General features: G+C 40.8%; 1 protein-coding gene across 2 annotated transcripts in view; it reads left to right on the top strand.

Moving 5' to 3' along the window:
- The window catches only part of WDFY4 (WDFY family member 4), a 142,686-nt gene that overhangs the window by 29,538 nt on the left and 85,484 nt on the right, over nucleotides 1-27,664 (top strand). For both annotated transcript variants that reach the window (XM_057401045.1, XM_057401044.1), the window contains exons 13-26: nucleotides 5,325-5,418; nucleotides 12,569-12,783; nucleotides 13,456-13,568; nucleotides 14,516-14,723; nucleotides 14,999-15,075; nucleotides 15,748-15,966; nucleotides 16,997-17,181; nucleotides 20,135-20,366; nucleotides 22,799-22,950; nucleotides 23,470-23,581; nucleotides 23,695-23,885; nucleotides 25,455-25,607; nucleotides 26,011-26,084; nucleotides 26,925-27,086. In XM_057401045.1, coding sequence (XP_057257028.1) covers nucleotides 5,325-5,418; nucleotides 12,569-12,783; nucleotides 13,456-13,568; nucleotides 14,516-14,723; nucleotides 14,999-15,075; nucleotides 15,748-15,966; nucleotides 16,997-17,181; nucleotides 20,135-20,366; nucleotides 22,799-22,950; nucleotides 23,470-23,581; nucleotides 23,695-23,885; nucleotides 25,455-25,607; nucleotides 26,011-26,084; nucleotides 26,925-27,086 — 2,187 coding nt within the window. The remainder of the gene's footprint in view (nucleotides 1-5,324; nucleotides 5,419-12,568; nucleotides 12,784-13,455; nucleotides 13,569-14,515; nucleotides 14,724-14,998; nucleotides 15,076-15,747; nucleotides 15,967-16,996; nucleotides 17,182-20,134; nucleotides 20,367-22,798; nucleotides 22,951-23,469; nucleotides 23,582-23,694; nucleotides 23,886-25,454; nucleotides 25,608-26,010; nucleotides 26,085-26,924; nucleotides 27,087-27,664) is intronic.

Here is a 27,664-nt window from a genome sequence, read left to right as displayed (position 1 = left end):
TGCAGGTGTGTACAGGCACACATGGACAGACATACACACTAATCCATTCATATAGCTGAAATAGAGAAACCTGGAAAAGGAATAGTAATGCTGCCTGCCTGAATAATATAAAAAAAATATATCCTTTGCAGGAAGGAAAGACTACACCAGAAATCAACATAGCTGTTAGCTATGAATCAGTTCTGAATAGGTTGCATTTCATAACTTGTGAGATCTTCTGCCCCTTCATGTGTCTGTAGCTTTATCTTGGATCTCTCAGTCCTGTTCTCAAAAATTTTTCTGGTTGTAGTTACACTTAAATGGCTAAATTTATAACTGAGATTCCTTCAGCCTTTATTGTAGGTTATTCCACAATCATTTTCCAGGTTTAAAGGCCAAGTCATTAGCTCTGCCACTTGTAGCTAGCAGTCAGCAGAACTTTTTTTCCCTGAGTACTGAGGCTGGTTGAGTATTTCTGGTCATATTTGTATGTATTTGAAGCAATTAGAAAAATCTGCAGTAGATTTCTGTGCTCTTTGTGCTACTGTTTGTAAAGAGCCATAGGTATGTTTGCTCTCTACTATCACTCAGTTACAGCTGAAACTTCTGGTTAGATACTTAGTGCTGGGATAGGACTTGGCAGCTCAGAAGGAAAGAAGAGTTGTTTCAAAGTAGATCTTCCTAGTCCCATTTGGGAGAATGTGGGTCAATGTCCATAGCCTGTACCTTAACTGTATGTATAAGAGAGGCCCTGGGAAGACAATGGAGGAAGTGTAGGTCTGTGGCAATACTGGGAAGGGTATGGTGCTCTCTTCTGCTCGTCTTTCTCAAGTTACTAGATTTGAAACATAAAGCAAGGCTTCCTAGGTCCTTGCGTTGTTTTGCCTGCTGAGCTGTGAGTCTGTGCAGTAAGTGAATGAGTACCATTTGTGGAGAAAATGCAAATTGGGATCTATTCTGTTCACATTGTCTGGTTTTGAACAGTTTGGCTTTGGTTCTGGGATGTGAAGACACAAAAGGAAGCCAGCTTAGCTACAGATAGCTGGAGAGTGTCAAGGACAAGTGTGTGCAAACACAGCAGAGGAACATGTCCTGGCAAGATGTTGATCTTCAAAGAATCATAGAACAATTTGGGTTGGAAGAGACCTTAAAGATTATCTAGTTCCAAACCCCTGCCATGGGCAGGGGCACCTTCCACTAAACAAGGTTGCTCAAAGCTCCCTCCGACCTGACCTTGAACACTTCCAGGGATGGGGCATCCACAACTTCTCTGGGCATCTGTTTCAGTGTCTCACCATCCTCACAGAGAACTTCTTTATATCTTATCTAATCCACCCTCTTTCAGTTTAAAGCCATTACCTCTCGTCCTATCACTACATGTCCTTGTAAAAGGTCCCTCTCCAGATTTCTTGTTGGTCCTCTTTAGGTACTGGAAGGCTGCTATGAGGTCTCCACGCAGCCTTCTCTTCTTCAAGCTGAACAACCCCGACTCTCTCAGCCTGTCTTCATAGGAGAGGTGCTTCAGCCTTCTGACCATCTCTGTGGCTTCTTCTAGACTCGCTGCAACAGCTTCACTTCCCTTTTGTGCTGGGGTCCCTAGAGCTGAACACAGTGCTGCGGGTGGGGTCTCGTAAGAGTGGAGGAGAGGGGCAGGATCACCTCCCTTGACCTGCTGGTCACACTCCTTTTGATGCAGCCTGGGATATGGTTGTCTTTCTGGGCTGCAAGTGCATATTGCCAGGTCATGTTGAGCTTTCCATTGACCAGCACCCCCAAGTCATCCTCCTCAGGACTGCTGTCAATCCAGTCTCCATGTAGCCTTCATTTGTGCCTGGAATTGCCATGACACAAGTGCAGAACCTTGCACTGGGCTTTGTTGAATTTCATGAGGTTTGCATGGGCCCACCTCTCAAGCCTGTCCAGGTCCCTCTGGATGGCATCCCTTCCCTCCAGCGTATCAACTGAACCACACAGCTTGGTGTCATTGGCAAACTTTGCTGAGGGCTCACTCAATCCCACTGTCTATGTCACAAAGATGTTGAACAAGGCTGGTCCCAACACCGATCCTTGAGGGACACTATTGTCATCGATCTCCACTTGGACATCGAGCAGTTGACCACAACTCTCTGAGTATGACCATCCAGCTAATTGCTTATTCACTGAATGGTCCTTCCATTAAATCCACATCTCTCCAGTTTAGAGAAAAGGATGTTGTGTGGAACAGTGTCAGATGCTTTAGGCCACACAGACTCTGTCATTTTCCAGCAGTGAATTTTCTGAAAATAAAAACAAGAAATCAAGTTCCCAGAGTTCCTGCAAGCCTGTGGTTCCCCGGGTGCAGCTTCCTCTTAGCTGTGCTCCACACTCACACTTCCTCCTGAAGAAGGCTTCAGCCTGGAACTATGCAGCCTGAAAGGAGGAACTTGAGTGTAATCAGTGTAAGTGGCCTGTGATTTCCCATCCTGCAACATGTATTTAACATCCCCAAAGAGAGGGAAAGGAGGTGATCTTGTGGAAACCTGTGACTAAGATGCAGGAAAATCATCATTTTAACTGGATAATATTCTAGCCCCTTATACTGTCCTGTGGTTAGTGGTGCTGCTAGCTGCTGAGCCATAGGGGAATCAATACTTTCATTCCCATCTCAAAACCAGTCCTCTGTGTCCCTGCTCCTGCATTAATGTTTGAAACACCTTCTGTGACAGATGAGGTCTCTGTTTCTCTCCAGCTCCTGGTGACTAGAGATAGCTTGCTGCAAGTTGTTAATTGAGACTGATCTTTCTTTGGAAGGGAAGACCCTCCTCATGCCCACCCTAGCAGAATGGCTGCTACTGCTCTGTTACCACAGATTCACTGTGCTAATGGCTGTTCACATTCTTTGCAGCATTTCATTTTGTCCCCAGACCCTCTTATTTTTAAGTAGCAGCCAGTGCAGAGCAGATTTGGGATTCATACCGTGGTACTGGTGGGGTAGATGGAGTGGATCATGGGGCTGACTGTGTAACCCTGAGGGAGGAATGAAAGAGATGGGTATTTGTGGGAGTGAGGTGTTAGTACATAGAGACTGCTTTTGTACTAAGATAAACCAGAAAATGAGGGCAACCACACTGGAAAGCTACACAGAAAGCTGGAGATAAGGCTTATATAATATTCTGAGAGGGGAGTGACTGTGCAGTGCTGGCAGGAAACCTGAGGTATAGCTCAATGCTGGCCAGGGACTCTGGTTTTTCTTTCTTAACAGCCCTGGAGAGTGTTAAACCTGCCAAACAGTGCTCAAAGGTAAGAAAACATCTCCTTACAGTGATGGCAACTTATTAACCATTTCATAATCTTATTTATTTTTAAAGGATCACTTTCTATTGTTGTCTTCTAATAGTCACATTTTGTTAGCTCACATTTTACCTTTACCTTTACTTCACATGTACTTAAAAACAGAACACATGGCTTGGCAGTGTAATTTTACAGTGTTAAGATAGAAGTTTGAGTTGAATTGGAAATTTGGAAAGTCAGTTTTTGAATACAGGGCTTCAACTAAAAAATGAACTTGCTCTGGGGAGCACAGTTACAGCAGGAAAACAGACAGAAATTTTATGCAATCTTTTAGGCTGGAAAAGAACTTTAAAACCATTGATTCCAACTATTAACCTAGCACTGCCAAGTCCACCAATAAACCATGTCCCTAAGCTGACCACATCCTGGAGGTCTTTTAAATACCTCCAGGGATGGTGACTCAACCACTTCCCTGGGAAGCCTCTTCCAATGCTTGACAACCTTTTGGGTGAAGAATTTTTTCCTAACATCTAATCTAAACCTCTCCAGTGCAGCTTGAGGGCTATTGCTTCTTACCTGGGAGAAGAGACTGATACTCACCTCACTACACCCTCTTTTCATGTAGTTGTAGGTCTCTCCTGTGCCTCCTTTCTCCAGGCTCCCCAGTTCCCTCAGCCATTACTCATGAACTCACTCCAGCACCTGAGCATCTTGTAGGGAGGGGCCCAGAACTGAGCACAGTATTCAAAGTATGGCTTCACCTGTGCTGAGTACAGGGGGACGATCATTTCTCTGGCCCCACTGGCTATGCTGTCTCTGACACAGGCCAGGATGCTGTTGGCTTTCTTGGCTGCCTGGGCACAAGTTCATATTCAGCCAGCTGTTAAACAAGACCCCCTGGTCCTTTTCTGCTGGGCAGCTTTCTAGCCACACTTTTGGTCCTATTATACTAGTGGGCCTGGATTTTTGCTTTTAAAGGTGGTTAGGTTTTGTGGGAGATGAGAAGAGAGTGTAATTTCAGTGTACTTTTTTCTTGTTTAGCATTTAAAAACTCATACATATTCGTGTCAAATAAAGGTGTATGTATCCACACTGGAGCCAGTGCTGCAGTAAGTATTTATATCCTATCTGATTTTGATTAATCACACAGAAAATACTGCAAATAAGCAATTTCTTTAAAAGTGTATTTCTTGGGAGTGCAGTAAGAATTATTTGTCACTGTGTGGCAGTGTGGTACACATTACTTGCAGCATTGATGTCTTAAATGAGCCTTTTTGGAAGTGGCTGATATGTTAATTATGGTGTTCTTACCCTCCTTTAGGTCCCTTGTAAAAGCTAATTTTTTCAATGTTCACTCTTTTACTTGTACCCTTTGTTTTATACAACACATAAAGCATATTTTGCTTTATTTTGGGGTTTTTTTTTTTTTCAATCTAATTATGGCTGTTAGATGTTGCTTTTGCTTTTCTCATGACATCTATTTGGGACAGATGTTTCTGACAGTGTTTGTTACAACTCCAGTTCAGGGGTGCACCCAGAAATGCTGATGATGCTCTGAATGTGATGAACCTGCAGTGCTTAAACTAGAGTTACTGCTATGCTGTGGCTTCAACACTGAGATATATCTGACCTCTGGCCTGCATCACAGCATAAGCAGATCTTCTCTGTGGTAACTCTAATACCTAGGTTCCCTGCTGTGCCTGAATATGTAAAAGTGGCACTCGGCAAAAATGAAAACTGGTGAGGAAGCAGCAGAGATATCCATCTGGTTGTCTGTCCTCTGTGCTGCAAATACCTTCAAAGGCAAAGTTCATTTGAAGAGTTTGTGGCACACCTTTAAATGAACAGGTCCCTAAGATATGAGCTTATGAGCAGGTTATGTCTTGTCTTTGTTACTTTAAGAAGACCTCTAGATGCTCCAGGTTATCTGTATTGTTTGTTTAGCTTCAAATGCTGACCCTGGTTACTGCCAGAAGGCTTTAATGCTGTACTCAGCTGGAACGGTGTTAGACCCTCTTTGCTGTCGTTAATAATGATAATTATGATGGTATATCTTATGTGCCTTTTTCCTGCAGGTGGGAAATGGGAGACTACGCTATTGTACATCCGGGTGCTGTCTGTGTCATGGTGAAGTTGCTGCCAAAGCTGTACAAAGATGGACACTCTCAGGTGAGCATGAACATATCAAAGCGCCATATAAACAGCTACTTTTCTGTAGCTTCATTTCCAAGAATTGCTTGCTCTTTGCAGATGTGGATGTACTGAAATTTAGCTAGAACACTGGCAGGAGGAACAGCACAAATTTTCCTGAGTCAGCAGATGTAAGAACAACAGAGAATATCAGTTTGACTAAGTATTTCTATACCTGTCTGATGCAGTGCCTTGTCCCAGGCAGGCCTTGATCCCAGAATACTCACTGTAGAGGTATAAGTGTGTAAGTCCCTTGTTTAAAATACTGGTAATGAACACAGAAACCAGAGCAATTTGCCTTTTAAGGCCAGCAGTCTGTAAACTTTCAATGTAGCTTAGAATCTGCTTTGCTTTTTCAAACCTTCCATACACACCCCCACTCTGAACAATTATATTGCCTGTATTGTATCTGCTATATGGTCTAAAATACTTGAATACAATTAAAGTACATATGGAGGGATTGAAATAAACACAGATTGTTCATCCAGAGCTATAGAAGGTGGGAGTACAACTAACTGCTGGCACATCCCAACTCTGTGTAGCAGAATCAAGCCATCAGCTGTGAAATTTTGTTAATTACAGTAATTAATTTCTAAAAAACAAGTAGAACAGTAAATTGGATGAGAGTGTTCTCAAGTAACCAGGACCTGGCTGTAGGGCTGAGCTGAGAGAGAAGACCTGTCAAACCTTCAGTAGATGGCAGTGTTCTTAAAAGTATGAAGGACTAGAGCACAAATTCCAGCAATTTCGGTTATATATTTAAGTACATTAATCTTTTTTTCCTTTCACCTTTTTTTAGTCAACAAGAAATTATTGCTCAAAATGTTTTTTCAGTATTGCTATTGTGAATAAGATTGCCTCAGGTAAAATGGGACCCCTGTTATGCAGGGCCTGGAGTCAGACTCTGGCTAGGAATTAGCACATGTTCTGAAGAGTTTTTCAGCAGATGATCCACAGAAAGAATAGAGTAAAAATAGATATTTTTTTTTTTTCTCACAAATTCTGTTTAAAAGCATGTGAGAGGATGGGTGGAACCTTATGTCACATACCTTGGGCAGATCACTGATGCTGCCAGGTAGCGACACAAATGATGGGACTTTAGCACCTTTAGTCATAACATGTGCCACTGCATGAGCCCCTGTGCAATGACATGCTACTTGGAACATGGGAGTCAGGAAAGATCTAATGCAAAAGGTGGACCTCAGTGGCTAGGGAAGGGCAGATACTTGGTTGGATTAACTGAAAGAATTTCTCTGAATAGGTATATTCTTTTCCAAACAGGGTACTTTTCTTTCTTCTAGTGCAATAGTGTTTGACAGCTATATGGAGAGATGAACTAATTTCTTTGTGGATGGAGCTTTTTTACTGCAGGCATTCACTCAAAAATAGAGTCAAACAGTACATTTTTTAGGAGCAGTGGTGAAGAGCAGACAGTAACTCATCTCTTTCTGCTTGTTTTAGTACTGTGATAGATCTTTAAAGGCCCAGGTGTTCAAGAAAATTGGAAAAATCTTCAGAATAAATGGTGGTCACGCACAAGTCCTTTGCTTTCACGTAAACAGCAATGAGAAAGTGCTGCTTTTACAGAAACGTTAATAGAACTCAATAAAATTAATGTACTCTGATTCTGACCCTCACAGATAATATCCATTTCCTGCCAAAATTGCAGCTTCTCAATGACCTTTGTCAAACCCAAGCAGTGATGGGCTGAAGTAATGTCAAGCCTGCAGTACAGGAAAAACAGTAGCAGACAGCAAAACAGGTGGTCTTGCACTTCAGCCATTTCTTCTGGCTGTCTAGAACAACAATTAAAAGCTGAAGCAAATAGATTTGTGGTTGTGTATTACTGCCATTCCTAGGTATGATCAAAAATCATTTGAATGTCCCATGGGTATAAAAATTCGCTTAAAAGCTTTAAAACCACCCAAAAAGATAGTCTTTGAGTCAGTAAGCTGTATATAGAGGATTTTGCTCATGTTCATGCCTAGGACTGGTACTAAGCTTCCCATCAATTCCTATCAGACTGCATACAGTTTGATCAAATGCAAGGTGGTTTTTCCCTTTATTAATATGCTGCCTGTTCTGTGATGCAAGATAACATTGTCACATATTTCAAAAACTAAGTAAAGTGAGAGTTAGAGGTTAACATCCCACTTCAGACAGGTGGCTCAGGATATTCACAGGATTTTTTCCAGCTTTACAAGGAAAGAAGTTTCCCCTCAGATTATATCTCATCCTTGTCTGGCATTTTGGAACTGTGGCTTTTAAGACTCCAGTGTCATGCCAGGTCTTTCTCATTTGCAATGTCAGGCTAGGAGATCTAGATCTGACAAAACTGGGTAAGGGAAAGAAAAAGAACTGGTCGGAGCAATCCCAGGCACAGCTGCAGGTTGGGCAGAGAAGAGATTCAGAGCAGCCCTGCGGAGGAGGACTTGGGGGTGTTGGTCAATGAGAAAATGAACATGAGCAGGCAGTGTGTGCTTGCAGCCCAGAAGGCCAGCCGTATCCTGGGCTGCATCAAAAGGAGTGTGACCAGCAGGACGAAGGAGGTGATCCAGCCCCTCTGCTCTCATGAGACCTCACTTGTGTGCAGTTCTGGTATCCTCAACATAAAAAGGACTTGGAACTGTTGGAACAAGTCCAGAGAAAGGCCACAAGGATGATCAGGGGACTGGAGCACCTCCCGTATGAAGACAGGCTGAGAAAGTTGTGGGTGTTCAACCTGGAGAAGAGAAGGCTGCGTGGAGACCTCATAGCAGCCTTCCAGTATCTGAAGGGGGCCTACGAGGATGCTGGGGAGGGACTCTTCATTAGGGACTGTAGTGATAGGACAAGGGGTAACGGGTTAAAACTTAAACAGGGGGAGTTTAGGTTGGATATAAGGAGGAAGTTCTTTACTGTAAGGGTGGTGAGGCACTGGAATGGGTTGCCCAGGGAGGTTGTGACTGCTCCATCCCTGGCAGTGTTCAAGGCCAGGTTGGATGAAGCCTTGGGTGAGATGGTTTAGTGTGAGGTGTCCCTGTCCATGGCAGGGGGTTTGGAACTCGATAATCTTAAGGTCCTTTCCAACCCTAATAATTCTATGATTCTAACTTTTGAGAAGAGAATCAAGTAATTCACTTCTGTGTCATTATCCTGGCAGGTTTCTTGTATGGACAAGAAAAGTCCTCACATGATGATTTATGTGAATTTTTTATACTTATATTAAATAATATTATTGCTTCCACAGCTGGCTTTGTCCCCTATATTTTTATCCACATCTCTACTACAATGAACTGCTGTCATTCACTGTTATAAAACTAAAATCCTGTGCATTAATAAGGACTATGCGCCTTTTGTAAAAGATCTTTATCCCTGTTTTAAATTTAGCCTCAGTTGTTCTCACTGTAGATATTAATAGCATGATTCTTGCTAAGTATTTGTATTTCTTAAACACATAAACTCTTTTTAAATTGAAAAGGTCTCTGACAGAGTTAGATATGGCCTGAATCTGTGATATGTGAGACTTGTCTGCCTTTAGACTTATATTAGTGATATCACTGCTAATGTAACTGTTATTAACACAGTGATTTCCTAAATTACTGCACTACGTTATCTGCACAAGGAAATTTTTTGGTATTTAGCCTGAGCTTCATTCCACTTTGCTTTGTGAAGTCAAGGCACTGGGAGAAAGGAAAGGAGAATGGATCAGAACTCTGGTAGGAGGAAGGAGAATATAAACACCCTGGCAGTGGGTCCTCCAGCCTGGGTGGGTAACCGAAGGTCAGCTCTTTTTCCCTGAGCACTTTGCTGTAGGCTTTGCTCCAGCCTTGTCTCCTGGGGATTTTTCTTTGCTGAGCCTGATTACTGCATTACTTTTTTTTTCTTTATAAGAAAATGCACAGCCTGTCTGTATGTTCTTTTCCAAGGTTATTTTGGGCTTTTAATAAGAAGTTTTTTTGTTCATTGATCAATCAACTTCTGAAGCTTTCACTGTTTATTCAGACCAAGCAGTTTTCCTCCTGCGCTTCCAACCCCACAGCCTGTCCTTTTATTTGTCCTGTTTCTCTTGCTATTCGCTTTATCCTTAAAAGGCAGCCAGTGTCTCTAAGGTTGAATTAAAATCTTGGTACTGTACCCTGGATTGAAGACATAGGAGCTCTGCCAAGAAACCCTGGCTAACTATACCAGAGATAATTTTCTACTGTGTCTCGTACCAGTTATAAGGTGGCACACAGGCATAGCTCTGCCTTCCTTTCAGGTGTCTGATGAACATCACATTATAGCACTGTATAGTAGCTTAGAAAAATGAGGAGACACTGCATTCAGCTAATACTGTGGGGAAAAAAAATACTGCAACTAAAGGTAATTTGATGAGCAAGAGATCTGTCAGACCACTAGAATTAACAAAAGGATTCTTAACATTGCAAAGAGATTTTGTTGCCTGGCTTCAGATGGGGAAGTCTTGTTATTACTAGGCAATAGGAGCCCTGATATTTATATGAGGAAAGCTCTGCAGCTTCTCTTACACACAGTCTGTACCTCAAGGGGAAATGTGAAAAGCCTGATGGAGATCGTATAATTTATATGGGGCATTTAACAAGGCCCTGTGTAGGTCCATGGGTTTTTTTTAAAAGTAGAAGCAGTTCATGCAGTTCATAGTGCTTTTTCCCCTGTCTGCTTGTAAGGAGTGCATGAACACAAATTATTCTGTAACTTTGTAAAACTCAGTTATACATACTGTCAGCAAAGCAAGTTTTGTTTCTCAAGGTCAGTGGGTGAGAGTTAATCAGCAAAATATTGTGATAGAATGGAAATGTACTTGCAGTCGAGAACTGTGCATCAAGAATTTGAGCTGTGATAAAATTATGAATTTCTTTTATAACATTCTAAGAAAAAAAAATTGAACAGATGACTTTCAGAAGTGACTCAACCTCTCTACAGACGATGGGTTTTAAGGTTATGAATTTCTACCTTTTCTTTTGAAAACACAATTTAAAATCCTGGGTTGCTTGGAACCCTTTGAAAGCTTTCTTTTCAATGCCTGAATTGCTTCATTAGTAAAACTAAATCGCTGTGGTATGATAGGAAGTTAATCCTAATTTTCTCTGAAGGGCTCCTAGCTTTTCAAGTGTGACCCACATCCCTGGCAATGTTAAAGGCCAGGTTGGAGAGGGCTTTGATCTACCTCATGCAGTGGAAGGTGTCCCTGCTCATGGCAGGGGGGTGGAACTAGACGATCTTTAAGGTCCCTTCCAACCCAAACCATTCTGTGATTTTAGGTGCTCTGAAATTGAAAAGTAAGTTTGCTTTTTGCAATTGCACAAAGAATTATTGCTGTATAATTGTTAAACTTAAGGAAATTGCATCCTTTTGAAGTGAACACATACTGCCAAAGGCTCAAAATTCATGCTTGTATTGAGCATAGCATGATCATCTTGAAGATGGGTGACAGTGAATTAAATTCAGCTATCAAGTTTTGAAGCTATGGGCCCTAAGGAGGAAGAATCTGGGAACTCCTTAAGCAGATTGGGCAAATTGCTAGGTGATATATTGCATTTTAGACTTTAATCTGAAGTAAAGCTGTGAGCTCAACTACATTCTAACTGCACCTTCAATATTCTGATTCATGGTGCAAGTAATATGTGTTAGGAAAAATCAATCCATGCATACAGAAACACACAGCCTAGTTCCTGGCTGCCATTAATATTTCCACTAAAATCTCATTTTACTGGAACCAAGATCCATGAAAACAGCACATTTTATTCAAAACAAGACGATACTGGTATTGACAAAGCTGCTAAGCTAATGAAAACAATCAATTTTTTTTTTTGTATACCATTATGCTTTTATTGGATTTATCTTGGATTTAAACAGTAGTTACACTTAGTCAACACCTGTGTCCTTCTCTGTTTTCTCATGGTTTTATACATTTAGATACTTTCATGCATCCAGTCAAAAAAACAACTAAAATAGTAATTGGAAGATCAAAAAAGATATAAGTGAGGCTTTGATATACGGTAGCAGTAAGTGCCTTTCTGAAGATTAGTGTAGTTTGGTCTGGTGCATGGTTTCTGCATGTAATGAGATGCACTGTGAAACTTCTGTCACTGGGAATGAACAGTCAGAGAAAAGAAAATGTTGTCCAAAGGACTTGCCCTTCAGATACCAAAAATAGTTATGTTTACAAAAGCAGTATGTACGTTGCACTGTCTAAGCATTGCGGTTGGGGCTTTTGATTGCTAAGGGGTTTGAAAACAAATTGCTTGTTGGCTTTGAAGTTGTCCTGTACTGGTTTTGTTTGGTCTGGGTGCAAAAGAGCTGAATTCCTCTTGACACTTAATAAACTAGCTTATTCTGAGTCCAGTGAAGTAGCTTCTCTTTGTGTTATGAAATCGAATACCAATGTCCTAATCTGTGTGTCTGCCACCATTGCTGTCCTTTTCTTTGAAAGTTTCCATAGATATTTCCTAGAAGAGCATATGAAAAAGCCAAATAACTCTTGGGGGTAGGGAAGACTTCATCTTTGTAAGATTTGTGTTTAAATATATGATGCACTGTTACTTTTGTGTCAAGTCTAGTTAGGTCCATACTGTAGGAGCCATTCCTAATTCCTCTAAAAATAATTTATTAGAACTGAGGTACTTCTTGAAGACCATTAAGAAGCAATAATGAAGTAAAGCTTCAATTCAGCAAAACATGTAGAAAGGTGTATTTAATAAGTATTTCATGCAATTGCCAAATACAGCTTTAAGAACAGTGCTTTTAGAACAAAAAGTAGGTCATGTCAATGCTACACTCCATATGCTTAATGTTAAGTATATTCTGAGTTACTGCTTTGGTCTTGGAGCTTATTGCCTAGTAATCTGACCTCGATGGTGGTCCATTTTGAATAACAGCTGATTGCTCTCTTCCTTCACTAGCATGGGGCTGTGGCAGGAAAACTTAACTGTAGGTGGCTGAGCAGCTACTTGGATATATACACACTGTTCATGTCAGAGCTTTAAAGAGCAGCCATGCAGTTGCACTTGAGCTTCTGACCTTAGAAGCTTCTTTTTGGGGGGCCAGATTTTTACACCCAAAGATAAAAAATCAGTCACAATGTGATTTTAGCTCCATTCCACTGACTTCAGTTCTATGTCCATTTCAGCTTTCACAGGAAATCCAATGTGCTGTGGTTGATCATATTCAGTCCCTGGTGAAGTCAGAGAAGAATCGCCAGGTTATGTGTGGAGCTGGCTTGCTGAGCACCATCATAACCTGCTGTGAAGATGCATTCCGCAGTGAGAGCCATCCCCTGCATCTGCCCCTCACTAGAGTGTTTGAGAAGCTTGCATCACAGGCTATTGAGCCAAATGTGTTAAGGTATCAGATTGTACCTGATGGAAGCAATTTGCTTTAGTGCTGCAAATTTTTTGCAAAGTTTATGTAATAATTAGATACTTTGTGTAGTGCTGTAATTCAGCAGGATTCAGCCTTTTGTTTCAAGTCTGAGTTTATGCTGCTTACATGTTGATCACAGGATATATGCTTAAATGACTTGCTGAAGATAGTATGAGTCTGTAGTGTTCTGCTGCTTCATCTCTGCAGGGGTTGTAAAGCTATTTATGAATGGTAACTGCTTAAGTAATTACAAAACAACTAAGGTTATTCCCCCTCGTTATTCGTACGGAGAAGCTGTTTCTTGAAGAGCTAAAGTGACTTTCTCTTAGCTCGGATCCATGTCAATGACAGATGTGTAGTCTTGTTTCTCAACCTCTGTTGTTTTGACTTTGACAATGTACTTTCCTCTTCAATGCTAACAAATGCTAGGCATAAGAGTACTTAATAGAGATCAAAGTGCAGATGAAATTGAATATGCAGTGGAAGGCTGGATTTCTTTTACTCAAAAATGGACAGAATTTCTTTAGGAAAAAAACCACGCACACACAAATTAGTAGTATTCAGACTTATTGCTGGGGAAAATAAACCTTGATAACTTGATTTGTTTCTTTTGTTTCTTTTTTTTTAATACTTTGTTTCTTTTTTTCATGTTAGGCAATTTCTTTGGTTGGGAGGCTCACCGCCACTGCCTTTCAGGCCCAGCACAAAAAAGACTGAGGTCCTTTCATGTCAGGGTAGTGATTCAGCTAGCACAGCTTGGAATGAAGGTAAGCACACAATGAACAGCCTGTTGCTGGTACAGTGACTCGATTATAGATGTCTCTGTAATGACAGGAAACTGCTGTTGGAGTAAGTTGCTTCAAGACAGTCACAGTAAAGGTGTCTTAGACTGAGTGTTGCCCAGGTCGGGTGCTACTTGATCAACACTGAGTTGATCTAAATATCAGCAGAGATCAAATTACAGCACGTGTGCTCAATACAGATGATAATATAGGCTCAGTCTTTGCTGGATCAGCCATGGAAGTAATCTATAAAAATACTTATCACATTCCACAAACCAAGTGGAATGTCTTCTGGGTTTGTAGCATGTTTTCCGTGTGGATTATAGCTAGAAATTGAATAAAGATGTGAATAAGGAGCACTGCTTTTTGTAATCCCTAGGGATATCCTAGTAGCCTGTCTTGCTTATACAGGCCATTTTCCATCCAAGTCCTTTCTCTGTTCCAATATATTCTGTAGGTGAAAGGCTACAGCAGTAGTATTTGGTGCTTAAACTACTCTCATGCCTATGAGACACCTGATACAGCATGGTATAAATTTGAGTCTTATGTTCTTTGCAGTTATTCTTCAGATCCCCTTCTACATGTTAGTGTTAACTATTTTGTTATGGCAGAATTGAATGTTCTATGTAGAAATAAAATGGAACAATGTGTCAGGAACTATTTTTTACCAGAGGTGAAGTTTGGAGCTGCCTGCAGATGTGTGGGGAGAAAATATGGCTATCAGTTCTGTAAGCTCATTCTCCTACCAGCCTCCCAGTTTGAAATTCCATCAGTGCAATATTGCTGAGGATTTCTGCAGGCTGCTGAGGATGTGTTATTTGAAGAACATGCAGTACTATTCTTAGCAGTCATGAATTGAATATGGGCAAAGCTTGTGACTGAAAAGAGTATTGCAGACACTGATCTGGTTAAGCACTATGTTGATCTTCTAGGTTCAGAAGAGGACATGGTGGACAATAAAACTGATCCTCAAACAGTTGTGCCTGTCAGCAGCTCTCCCTGGGTGTCTAGGGGATCTGCACTGGCACTCCAGACTGCAATGAGTCTCATCTCCATGACGTCACCTAGAAACTTCCAGCTCCGTAACACTGCTTTGGCTCCATCATTTGTGGAGTTTGACATGTCCATTGAAGGATACGGGTATTGCTGCTGCTGCTTTTCTGTTTCGCTGCTCTGCAGTCCCCGAGCTCTTACTCTGGACACGGAAACTAATCACTTCTCTCTCCATCTTAGTCAGTCCTTGTGCCCTATCGCTGCCTTCCTTGCAGCAGTGTTGCCAACCCATTTTGTTATTGTCTTATTGCTGATAGCTTAGGTTCTGCCTTGCTGCCATGATTCTTCACTATTAAGTCACTGGTAACCTTCATGGAGGATTTTGCATTCCTGATGAAATGGGTGCTTGCTTGCTTTCGTAGGTGTTTATACCTCCCTACCTTGGCCACTATCATGGGACCCAGTGCAGAGAAATCTGTCTCTGGAGGAATTGGCATTGGTAAGCACTTTGACTCACCTACAGCTTCCTGAAACCACTCAACAGTTGTGAGAAATGGCAGCAAATAAATTGTGTATGTCAATACATTTATGCCTCTGTGTTCCACTCCAGATCTGAGCTGCATAATTTGCAATGCTAACCAGAATGTAGTATCTGATGCGGCTTGATAGTATGATACATTAGCTTTAACATTAGCAATACAAACTTAAAGCAGGCTGCCAAGAAAGCGTTCTTAACAAGTAAGAGCCACCAGATTTAGAGTAATCTCCGATGGAAGGAATAGAAACTGTCACTTAACATGAAATGTGATTTTCCTATAGACCAAAATCATCTATTGGTGAACTGCGAAATGGCTGTAGCTGTTGCTTCCTGATTTTTTGTAAATTTTGATAAAACTTGTTTCTGGCTTAGTGCTTCCCAAATGATGAGCTAGTAGTCATTTCTCATCAGTCAATTTTAGGTCATTTAAACATGTACACATGCTCATATGAGCAGTCTCTATGATATTGAAGATAGGCAGTGAAATATAATAGAATGGAACAGAAATTAAACCTCGTATTCTAATGTAGGTTCATACATGGTTTGGGCTACAAATGAAACAGAAAGCAGTTTGTTAATGTGTCTGCACAGGAAAACCAACTCCCTTACAGCATTTTTGTTTCCTGTCTACAGGCACCAGAATGTTCCCTCCCTCAAGTGGCCTGACACTCTCCTGCTGGTTTCTGGTTAGCAAGTTTGGTTTGGTGCACAGCAGCCACCCACTCCGTTTCCTCACAGTTGTGAGGCACATGTCAAGAACGGAGCAAGAATTTGTTTGCTTTTCAGTAAGCTTCTTCCCACAAGACCTTTCTTTGGTCATTTCCACAGAAGAAGTAGAATTCCAGCCACTTGGTAAGGCTCTTCTCAGCCAAGCTGCAGTGCTGTGTCCCCTGGTTATCTGGACTTTTTCATTAACAAATTTCCTCTTCTTCAAGTACCCAGGACATCAGTGAGACTTTTTACCTCTTCACTTGTATTCTGGCAGCCTTTTGTGATTGTAATTCTTGGTCATATTTCAGTTTTAAGTTTGCTATAAGCATTGAGAATTACTTTGTGGCCTGCAATATATGATAAAACTTACAGTATTTTAAGGAAAACTTTTGGATGTCAGTTATAAGGTTGTATGCAGTTGTGGGGGCTGGGCTTGAACCAGCTGCCTGTTCTGTGTGGTAATAGGCAGGTTTGGAGACGAGGACTGAGGAGTTTGGGTGTGATCTAGCTTCCTAAGCAAACAGCTCATTTCCTTTGATCACTTTTAATGTCAGGCAATTATACTTTTTTCCATGTTGACATTTATCCCTTTCTACTTAATGACTACAGTAGGTATTTCAAATATGAATGTGATTGAACATTGCAGAGGAGGTTGGAAATAGAGCGGGAATAGTAGCTGGGATTTTTCATGCACAGCTGACATTGTGCAAGTGCTCTGATTCCCTTGGATGATGTTAAAAACCCCAGCTTGCCTCTTTCATAAAAGTTACAAATTAATGTACAGATTTTTATCTTCTCATGAATTCACTAGGAAATTTTCTCTGTGTCAGCTAGGTCAGTGAATATCCAGAGGGGTTCTCCTCCTAGAGAATTTGTTGTCTTTGTCTTAGTCCATTCTATGTTTGCAGCATTGAGGTAGCCAGCAGGTGTTTTTTGAGAGGATAGGATAGCACACGGTATGCTGGAGAGATCTTGCAAGTTGTGCAAGTCTCAGGTCCTGATAATGGACCTTCAGAGAATGTTTTAAAGATGTTGAAAGGAATAACACCAACTGACTCTATACACAGAGAGAGACTTGTGCTCTTTTTGTCGCATGTGATAGTTGTGTTCCAGAGGCACGGGAGGGTGAGAGAAACTTTCTGTTGACTGCTCCTTGATTTTGCTGTTACAGATATAATGGAACCTGAGGATGAGGTCCTAAATTCCGACCCATTTCCAGGACAAGTGCAGTTTGGCTGTGGCAAGCTGCTAGTCACTGGCCAGTGGCATCATCTCACAGTGACAGTTGCTAAGGAAGCAAAGAAGAACTGCATTGTGTCAGCTTATATAAATGGTCAAATGCTTGGCTCTGCAAAGGTAAAAGATGTCTGCACAGATCTTGTGCCTGATATTTGCCTTTTATTGTTCTTCATTCTCATCCTCCTGTGCACACTCCATGATGTTTCAGTATTAATCTGAGACTCACATCATGGTGATTTACATAGGACATGTGCCACTCTGTGCTTCCTAACCGGGATGTATTTGTGCTGCTTTTCAGAAGTATGTTATCAGTTTATACTTGCTCTTTGAACTAGTTTGCCCCATCCCCCACAGCATGTAGATAACCAGAGTAATTTTGAGTAGTGACACTGTTGTGGTTTAAACCCTAGCCAGACAGCTTGTTCACTCACTCCCAGAGAGTGGTGCCGGGCTGAGAGCAATCGAGGGCCCCCCTCCCCTGGGACTCTCCCCTTCCCCGCTCCCGGAGGAACGGGGAGGAGGATGGAAAGAGTGCAACTCCTATGGGTTGAGACAAGAACAGTCCAGCAACAAAGCACCACCGCTACTACCAACTACAACAATGATAAGGGAAAATAATAAGGGAAGAGAATACAATACCACCTGCTGAGAAACGAATCCGACCCAGAAGCCCGTGTCCTTCCGGGTAACTCCCAGTTACCTCCTGGGCATGACGTGCTGTGGTATGGAATACGTCTTTGGCTAGCTTGGGTCAGGTGTCCTGTCTCTGCTCCCTCCCAGCTTCCCCTCCTCCCTGGCAGAGCACGAGGCTCACAAAGTCCTTGGCCAAACCAAAACATCCTTGTTATCAGCTCTGTTCCCGAGCCGAAAGTCAAAGCACAGCACTGCACCAGCTACCAAGAAGGAGAAAAATGACTGCTACTGCTGAACCCAGGGCAGACACTCATCTAAAAATGGGGGTTACCTAGTTTGCTGATAGCTCAGGGTTATGTTCATGAAATCCAGTTGTACCCTTAGGCCAAAGTTTTCTGAATTGACTAGCAATTTTGAGGATATCTCAGCTTAAACCCAAGATTTTCACAAGGTGTCAACTACAGAAAGTACATCACATTAAGGTGTGATCAGTGAATCCTGAACCAAAGGTACTTAGGATTTAGGCTAAAACCTGCAGAGGTGATGAGTTATGTAGGGACCCACAATTTTTTAAGAAAGGTCTTAAAAGCAGAAGGTTGCAGAGGATTAAGCTTCTGTGGCTGGCCAGGTCTTCGCAAGAATCCCAAGATGGATAAAATTTCCTCAGTTATCTTACGTGAGAATGTTTCAAGCTATCCTCTTCCTGTTACACCCATTGAACAATCAGTTGATGAATCAGTGGCTTTTTTCCCACTGGCATTCTAAGTATTTAGGAATATAGATGTTCTTCCCAGTTAGAAGTTTTGTGAGAAAGCTCTTGAATTAAAATAATCATATTTTTTTCAAGATAATAGAAATTAAATAAATGTTCCAGGTAGGAGAAATTTGTAAATTTCAATGATATCAACTCATGAGTTCATTGCAAATGTTGGTGAAGCTAATATTTCCCCTAGTGTGCCATTTCTTGTGATCTGATTGCACAGAAATCAATTCTCAAATTGGTGAAGTTCTCAGGTTGTATGAGATATCATAAGAAAACAATCTGAATGCACCTGAAGGGTTAATAATCTACAGGATAACTGAGAAAAACCCTGGTTTATATTATAATTATTATCATGCTCCTCATTTTGAAGTTAACCTGATATTATTTCTGAGATCTAATGTTTGGATTTTGAATGTTGTGTATTGTAGCTCTGGTTAGTGTAGTATGGTTTTCTGTTTTGTTTTTGAATAGAATCCTTTCATTAATTAAAACTTGTAACCTTCTTCCTTTTTCCCATATTTCAAATCAATCTCAGTACATGCAAAGCCCACTTGTGTGTTTTATACTTCCCTTGTAAAAGCAACCTGTTTAATTCCGAATATTCTCTTTCCCATACTTGAGAAAAATGGTCTGTCATCTAAACACCTTTTGGGACCTATATCCTTTTCAAGAATGAAAATTTAATTTAATTTGCCTTCCTTCAAATGAGACTGTGAAAGTCATCAATAAAACTAGGCCTAAACATTGCAATTGATTAAAGAATTCACAGCAAATGTGTTTAACATACAATGAAACAGCTCATAATAAATAAAACAAGTCTTAGTAAATAAAAGATTGTCCCAGTGCTGGGGTCTCAGATATGATGCAAGCTTTCATCTTGATGTGTACGGTAAAGAAAAGATTATGTAAGAAATTAGAATTGTGCAAAGGCTGTTAACAATTTTGAAAGCTATATTTGGGTAGTTTACTGCATTGCTTCAAGCCTAATATTTGTTCAATTAAGTATCAAGTCCTGCCTCCTAATATTGACCAGCCCTGTCTTCTCCATTTCAGCAGTCAGAGATCAGTAAATGCTAAGTCTGTCATCCTAACAGCAAATTATTAAAGGCAGGGCTAAGCTCTGAAGTACAATATAGTTTCTCTATACCAAAATATTAAAACTACTTCCTATTAGAGCTGTCCATATTTAAATAAAATTATAGATTCAATTTAGGAGGCTGAAGCCTTATTTTGATAAAAAAAGTCAATGGTCCAAATTCCTAAACTGTGTTGCTTTCACTGAAGCTAATTGATGCACTGGAACATTCTACACTCTTCAAAAACTGTTCATTCCCTGGAAGCCCAGTGCAGGGTGCAATCTGTAACTTGGCTGTCTGCGTTATGAAGTTTAAAACAGGAAAAATAGGCCTGGGATCAAGATATGGTTTTCTTTGCCAACATCTGAAATGATTTTGACTAGGCTTTTTGAACAAAAAGTAGGCTTGAATGTTCCAAAATACTTACATTTGTGATACTTCTGAAAGTCCAGTTTCTAAACAGTAGTTGATAATTGTGTTGCACAGCTGTCTGAGACTTCACTGAGGAAAGAGGCGGCAGGCAGTAGCTTCCAGGAAAAAGACCTTAAGGTACCCCAAATGTATTGAGTCCCCTAAGTGAATTCTTCCTCTGTTGCAGATGCAGTATCTCCAGCCCTTACCAGGTAGCTGTATTTCCATGGAACCCTCTTCCTTTATTGATGTCTATGGGTACATAGCTACCCCCCGAATTTGGAAACAGAAGTCCTCCTTGACCTGGCGCCTTGGCCCTACATACTTGTTTGAAGAAGCCATCTCTGTGGAAACCATGGAGGTGATTAATAAGCTTGGCCCACAATACTGTAGCAATTTCCAAGCTGTACAGCTTCAAGGTATGTGGTAATTCTCATCCACCAGTATTTGTTTGTCAGGCAGTGCTCTTTTTATTCTTATAATCTGCCATTAGTATTCCAGCTGTGCCTAAAACTTGCTCTAAAACCCTGGGACTCTGTGTTATTGAGTGGTGTATAAGACTGTAGTAAGATATCATAAGGATCTTGTAACATACTGTAAATGGGGAAGAAGAAGAAAGCAGAAATCAAGCAGCAGAGAGAGATGGAGAATAAAGAGGGATAATGTCCTTCAGGAGATGTAAGACTGCAATTTCTGTTGGACAAATGTCAGAACAGCAACTTTAACTGAGATGTTCTGCATTTATGGTGCTACAGAAAAAACGCATCAGAAAAAGAAGCATTGCCTGTAATTGCAGATGTCTGCAGAGTAGGAGAGAGTGCAGAGGAAAGAAGGGTAGGGGAATAAATTATGTTCCATTTAATGAAGAGGCTTTTTAACTAAAGTATGCTGTGAGCTTTAATTATTAAACAGGCAGACAAAACATTTCATAGAATCATAGAATAATTAGGGTTGGAAAGGACCTTAAGATTACCTAGTTCCAAACCCCCTGCCATGGGCAGGGACACCTCACACTAAACCATGTCACCCAAGGCCTCGTCCAACCTGGTCTTGAGCACTGCCAGGGATGGAGCATTCACATCCTCCCTGGGCAGCCCATTCCAGTGCCTCACCACCCTTACAGGAAAGAATTTCCTCCTTATATCCAATCTAAACTTCCCCTGTTTAAGTTTTAACCCATTACCCCTTGTCCTAAGTCTCTAATGAAGAGTCCCTCCCCAGCATCCTCATAGGCCCCCTTCAGATACTGGAAGGCTGCTATGAGGTCTCCACACAGCCTTCTCTTCTCCAGGCTGAACAGCCCCAACTTCCTCAGCCCGTCTTCATATGGGAGGTGCTCCAGTCCCCTGATCATCCTTGTGGCCCTTCTCTGGACTTGTTCAACAAGTAGTGCAGTCACCTCTGTACTAGAGCTTGGGACGAAATGGGATGGTCATCTCCTGTTTGAAAACAGCAAAATAATCTCACCTGCTGATGCTCCAGCCTCAAGCAAAGAGAGTGCTGTCTACATAGACAAAAAAAACCAAATAAAATCTCCAAGTCAAGCTTGGGAAGAAGTTGTTGAAAGAGAAATGATATCAGAATAAAGCCCTAAAATAATATTACCACCAACAGAAGTCAGAAAGTTTAAATTTTTGAAGTGTTGTGTCTATGATGTCTGGGATGTTTGTTCTCTGCATGGTGGCCTTCCTAGCTGAACTTCAGTACTAGTCATGGACTGTGGATGTCTGATTCCAGCAGTGCCCTGATGCAGGGACATCACAGGGTGCTATGCAAGATGTAATCTCATAACTGTGAAATTTTACCTCTCTCTCCACCCCAACTCTTCTTTTTGGGGCGTGCAGGATACAGGAGCAGAGGGGGAATATGGTACCTAATATTTCCCTGATCTATCAAAACACCCAAAGAAGCTTTTCTAATAGAAAATTTTACATTAAAAAAAAAAAAAGTCAGCCTGAACACCCAGATATTATGGTTCATTCCTTGAAATGGATTTAAGACCTTGTTGCGAACAGCAGTTTGAATTGATTCAGCGGTGTTGTGTCCCATTTCACCAGTATCTCACCAAGCAGCAGCAGCTGTGCAAAGGCTTAGCCATAATCTATGATCTACTGGAAGGGAAATAGGTGACACAGTTTTTGCACATTTATTTCTAGTTAATCTTCATGAAGGAAATAAGCTAATTCTTTTTGCCTATAGGGCTGTGTCACAAGCATTATTAAACAGTTTCATGAATCAACTGCTTTCCCAGTCTATAAAATTGTCAAAAATACAAACTTTGTTTTAAGGTACACATAGTTTTTCCAAGTGCAAGCAGAAACAGAAAATTATTGAAGGAAAAGTATTTGGGAATTTCATATAACCGTTAAGCCGCTGAACCTGGTAATTTTCAGAAGCTTCCCATGTGTTCTGAGTTGGCAGCTCTGACTTTTGCTTCTGTCCTTTTTTTTCTACATGAATCGTTGCTCCTGCTACTCCTGAGAAAGCTCACAGTAAAATGGAAGGCCTCAGTAATGTTTTCTTTGTCCAGAAAGTTTGTTTATATTGTGTGGACAGAGAAGGTTTATTCTGGACTCTACTAAGCTTTCTGAGATACTGAGAGAGGTTGCAGGATCTATACAAAGCAGTGACCAGAGGAGACAAGTAAAGCATATCTCATATTGGTGCTTATGCTGGCAAGATGCCATGGATTGTGTTGCAAAGGGTGAAGGTTTTTTTCTTGTTATAGTTAAATCAAAATCAAATTACTATCTAAACCTTGGTTAACTTCAGTTATTTTTCATCTCCTTCTTCTGTCTCACGTGCTGAGGATGCAAAGTGCCTCCAGAGGCTTACAGTCTCTTTGTTTTAGGTGAGGACCAGTACAGCAATCATAATCCGACTTCTCTGGTGGCAGAAGAGAAGATTTCTTTTGGGATCAATGCCATGTGCTCATCTCTTACTACAGTCCAAGATATAAAGAGCTTCTACAATGAAGTGGATGGCCGACTGATTGCCAAAGAGGTCACAAATTTCCCTCAGTTGTCTTAAGCACATTTTTTCTTGTTTCTAGAGCAACTTCTGTGACTTTGTCTTAGTTGTGCACCTTCAGTGATCCCTCCCCCACCCAAGCTTCTCTTCCCATTCTTCAACTCCATTCTACACATCTGTGGAGAGGAATAGACTGGATACTGGGAGCACAATGTTAAAAGCCTTTCTTAAAACAGCAACAGAAGCCACAGTTTTCAGGATTAATGATAATTCGTTCCAGTCTGTGATTTCACAAAGTCTTGAAATGATCTTTGACATGCTATACAAGCACTCCTGCCAATTCTAGGCCTACTGACATGTCAAAGTAATGGGATTGTAGGAAATATTAGGTGGGTGAATGCTAGTCCTAACAATCAACTTTGAAGGAAAAATAAAATGTTTCATAGTCTAAAAGTAATAAAATAAACTAAAGTATTAGACTGTGTGCTTGTAACTTTTCTTGTTCCTAGAAGTACGAGGGGTGTCTTTTAAGATGTCTTTTATCTGTTTTAGATTGGGATTAACTCTCGGGACAGTTCAACTCTAATATTCCTAGCTAAGAATATTGCTGGACACCTCTCAGGTTCCTTGCGGACTATTGGGTCAATTGCTGTGGGCCAATATGGTAAGTGCACTATTCTTTAATGTTTCATATTTCTTAAGAGTTTGGCCTTTCTCTGTCCAATAACAAATTTAGTCCATGTAACTTCCTGGTAGATTAACACTGTGATTTCCTAGGAGTAAGAGTGTTCCAGTCCTCTCCAGCAGCTACTAGCCTGAACTTTATTGGAGGCCCTGCCATTCTTCTGGGTGTCATTGCTATGGCCTGTGATGACCACACCATGTATGCAGCTGTCAAAGTCCTGAGCTCCATCCTGAACAGTAGCCCAATGAGTGAAAAATTGATGAGGCACATGCATGGTTACCAGGTAGATACTCTTTTGTTCGTTCATTCTGGTTATAGTCTTTCTCTTGGAGAACTTATCTCAAAACCTATTGATGGTAATAAACCAAACATATCCTGGCTCTTGGCACTTACGGTTGGAACTTAACCATAAATTAGGTTAGTAAGTTAAGTAAAGTAAGTTAGAAGATCTTTGAGAGGGGGATATAGGATAGGGCTCTGAATCCTGTGCTTACAGTCTCTGGTAGCCTCTATAACAGTTTATCTGCTGATGGGAAGGTGGGGACAGGTGTCTCCTGGTCAGACATAATTTAATAAACTAAATAAGCCACAGATTTGAGAGCTGTGCACCTTTAACCTTTTATCAGACCCTCCCACAAAAGACCACTTCTCAGGTAGATCTGTTCTCTCCTCTTGGTTCGTCCAGCCTAAGATTCCTCTTTACAAGACTGCCCAGTGTAGGGCTGACAATGAATTCCTATTGTTCAGTCTTCATTGTGTGTTAGGAATTGTTCTGATACAAATAAGTGCTATCTGGATTTTATTGATTAGGTCTTTCCGAAATTTATCTTTCAAACTGGAAAGCTGTGCAAACTGAAGAGCTTCGGTGTATCTAAGCAGTATATACATAATATTGCATGAGTTAAGACTCACGTGTGAAGTTTCAGTTCAGTATCATTACTTTATGCTATGTAGACTAAGTAGTCTTGTGGAACAGAGAAGACTCTTTAACGGAGACAGTTCCAAATGCAACTCTTAACAGTATGGCTTCATAAATAATTTATTACAAGCTTTCCATTTTCCCAGTTTGTGAACTGTTCATAAATTGATCCTGATTCATATGAATATATTTATAATACTTAGATACTGCTTGTCCAACCCTTTCTTGTAGGTGAGTGCCTGTCTGTAGATTGTGTACAAGCTGTTCCTTTCAACATTATAGTATATAGTGTTCTTTCCATGTGACTGATAATCATATTGTAATGGATGCTCTTTGTTTGGTTGTCTGAACTTTTTTTTTTTTTGAACAGTCGATTAACAAAAATGTCTTTATTTATTTTCAAATGAATTCTGCTCCTCTTAAACTATAAAAAGGTAGTGGCTTTCTGAACATTTCTTTTCTCACTGCATCAGGAATTCATTGAATAATCAAAGATAGACTCAGTTGAGAAACTGGCAAGGTTTCACACAGATGTCTCATTTGAACAGGTCGATGTTCATATATGTTTCGAACTAACACCATTTGCAAGCAACTAAGAACGTACCCATGAAGAATAGTGTAGAAAACCTACTGTGGTTATTTACAATTATACTTGCATTTTGCTTTTTGTAAATTCCATTTAGAAAAATATGGCATGTATTTTGCTCCTGTTCAACGCTAGAGAGCTGTCAAACTCCTTCAAAAACTTACCCTTTCATTTGCTACGTGAAATTTCATGCCTGAACTGAAATCTTCACTTTCTTCGTGATGTTTATGTACATTTGTCTTGAATTAAAAAACAGTGTAATATGTTAGATTATAAATACAAATTTATACTCAGCAGGTACTTAAGTTGTTTTTTTTTTGTTGGGTTTTGGGTTGGTTAATTTTCAGTTGCTGGCCTATCTATTGAAGATGAAGACACAGCTATTAAACAACAGGATTTTGCAGTTAATTTTCTCCCTAGTGGGCACAGCTGAGTTTGGCCTTGAGTCTTCAGTCATAAAGAATTATAGTGCATTCCAGTATGTTCTCTGCAACTTTGAGGTAAATCTGTTGACATTACTTTGTAGGTTTGGTCTTTTTTTTTCTAATGACTCTATAGTATAAGGTTTCGTTTGTTCATGTCACCTCCTGGATCCAGTATTTGGGATGGGGTGGTGCATGGTGATTTTCCATGCTGTGGCTCACAGTCATCTGTCACCATGGCTCCCCACTGTCCTCCAGTGCAGTTTCTGGAGTGTTCCTGCAGACCCTGAGGGTCTCCTCCTCAGGGCTAACTCAGGAGCAGCAACTCCTCACACTGGTAGGGATTTCCCAGTGCCTGCAGGTTATCATTGCTGACTGGGAGTTTATGATGTTCTCCTTCCTGAAATACTTGTAACTGCCACAGGTACTGTCCTCTCAGCTCAGCACAGCAGTAAAACCTCTGCTTTCCTTTGTCTTTCAGCTTTGGATGAAAGCACCAGAAAATCTTGACCTTGCTCTTTTTTCACATCTTGTGGAAATCTTGCAGTCCTCCAGGTATACAGCTAGTGTTTGAATCAGAAACGTGGGAAAAGCTCATCTGTAACCTGAAGCTGGAACTGTGAGGTGGATATTAGGGGTCCTAGTTGGAATCAGTGAACTCTGGGAGTGAATCATTCCTTTATTGCTCTTTCAAGACTGGAGTTAGTGATTTGATTAGCCCCTGAGTTGGCTGTGGGGCCAGATTGGGAAAAGCTATCTCGTAAGCTGGCTCACCAGGTTACCCTGCTGTACAATGAAAATTCAAATGTCTGCTGGGTGGGGGAAGTCTGAGTGCTTGAACTGAATGTGAAATAATAATAAAAAATAAATAAATAAATGGTTCAAGGTGCGTTTAAGTCCAAAACACAACCCAGAAAGATTTTTTAAAACAGTATTCTTTTTTAATCATGGGTACTGGAGTTACCTGTATCTGAAGAGAGATTGCATGGCAGAGGGTCTGAGTAGAGCAGGATACTAGACTCCTCCTTTTTGGTACCAGAAAGCTTTATGCAGAGCTGTCTGGTGTCTCTTTCTGAGTTTTATAGGAACAGCATTTATTACCACCAGCTCATTGCTTGAAAATAGAGTAAGGGTGTTTTCTTTGAACTCATCGAAGTGCAGCAGTTTCTAGGGGAGAAGACAAATGGGAAGAGTAGAGAACACACAAAGAAGTTTTCAGATCTCCATTGCTGACACATACTCAATTTGTCTGACAGTGTTTGAAGTGTTGCCAAAGCAACATTAGAAGCCAAAGGTGCAAGGTATCAGAGCAACCTGAGAATTTTTTTAGCTGAAATCCAGCAAATTTGGTTCCTTCCAGTAAAAGCTTTTAATAGTCCCTGTGCTTTTTTACAGAGATGGATGTCAGAATGCTGCAGTTGCCTACCAGGTGCAAATGGTGCCCAAGCTCATTTTCCTCTTTAATGATCCTGAAATTAGTAACTCCAGGATTACTGTGGCCTGCACTATTCTCTCCCATCTGTTGCAAGGATACTTTAACACGAGGGATGTTCTTAGGTAACCTTCAAGCCTACAGCTCTTTCTCAGTTTGTGGATAAGCTATACCTCTGCCAGTGCTGGAGAGCACTCTATAGAACTTCCTCCACCTCATCTTTGGTAGGAGCCCCCATATCTGTGGCAACTGAAGGATCCCCATTGATGAAACCCTCTTTCATGCCTTCAAAACAGACTTCAGTCCAACCTTACATTTGTGTGAAGATGGCTTGGGTGATGATCATTGCAATAATGGTACAAACAATTCTGCTGGTATGACTGGAACTAGTCAAAGTCTGTACTTTGGTTTCACTAAGGCCTGCCCTGAAAATATTGCAATCACTGTACTATTGCAACTTGGCCACAGTTAATTATGTACCTAATCCTCTTGATTTGGCTTATATCCCAGTAACTATCATTTTTGTTCTTGAATTTCAGTCAGTTAATGCGCGTTAATATATGCATGTTCTTATCCTGGGGTTGCGTGTGTTAACCTATTATTTTTTCATATAGGTGTGAGTAGTGGATTTAGTATATCAAATTTGCCATGTAGTAAGGAGTGTGAATGAGCATTTTTCTTAAAAGACCATATTTTTTTATTC

This window comes from Pezoporus wallicus, unplaced genomic scaffold (genome assembly GCF_028554395.1).
Source record: "Pezoporus wallicus isolate ANWC-B61680 ecotype Strahan unplaced genomic scaffold, APGP_CSIRO_Pwel_v1 contig_5524, whole genome shotgun sequence".
Classification (NCBI taxonomy): Eukaryota; Metazoa; Chordata; class Aves; order Psittaciformes; family Psittacidae; genus Pezoporus; species Pezoporus wallicus.
The sequence above is the reverse complement of the archived record's forward strand: the minus strand, read 5'-3'. Positions and strand labels throughout refer to the sequence as shown.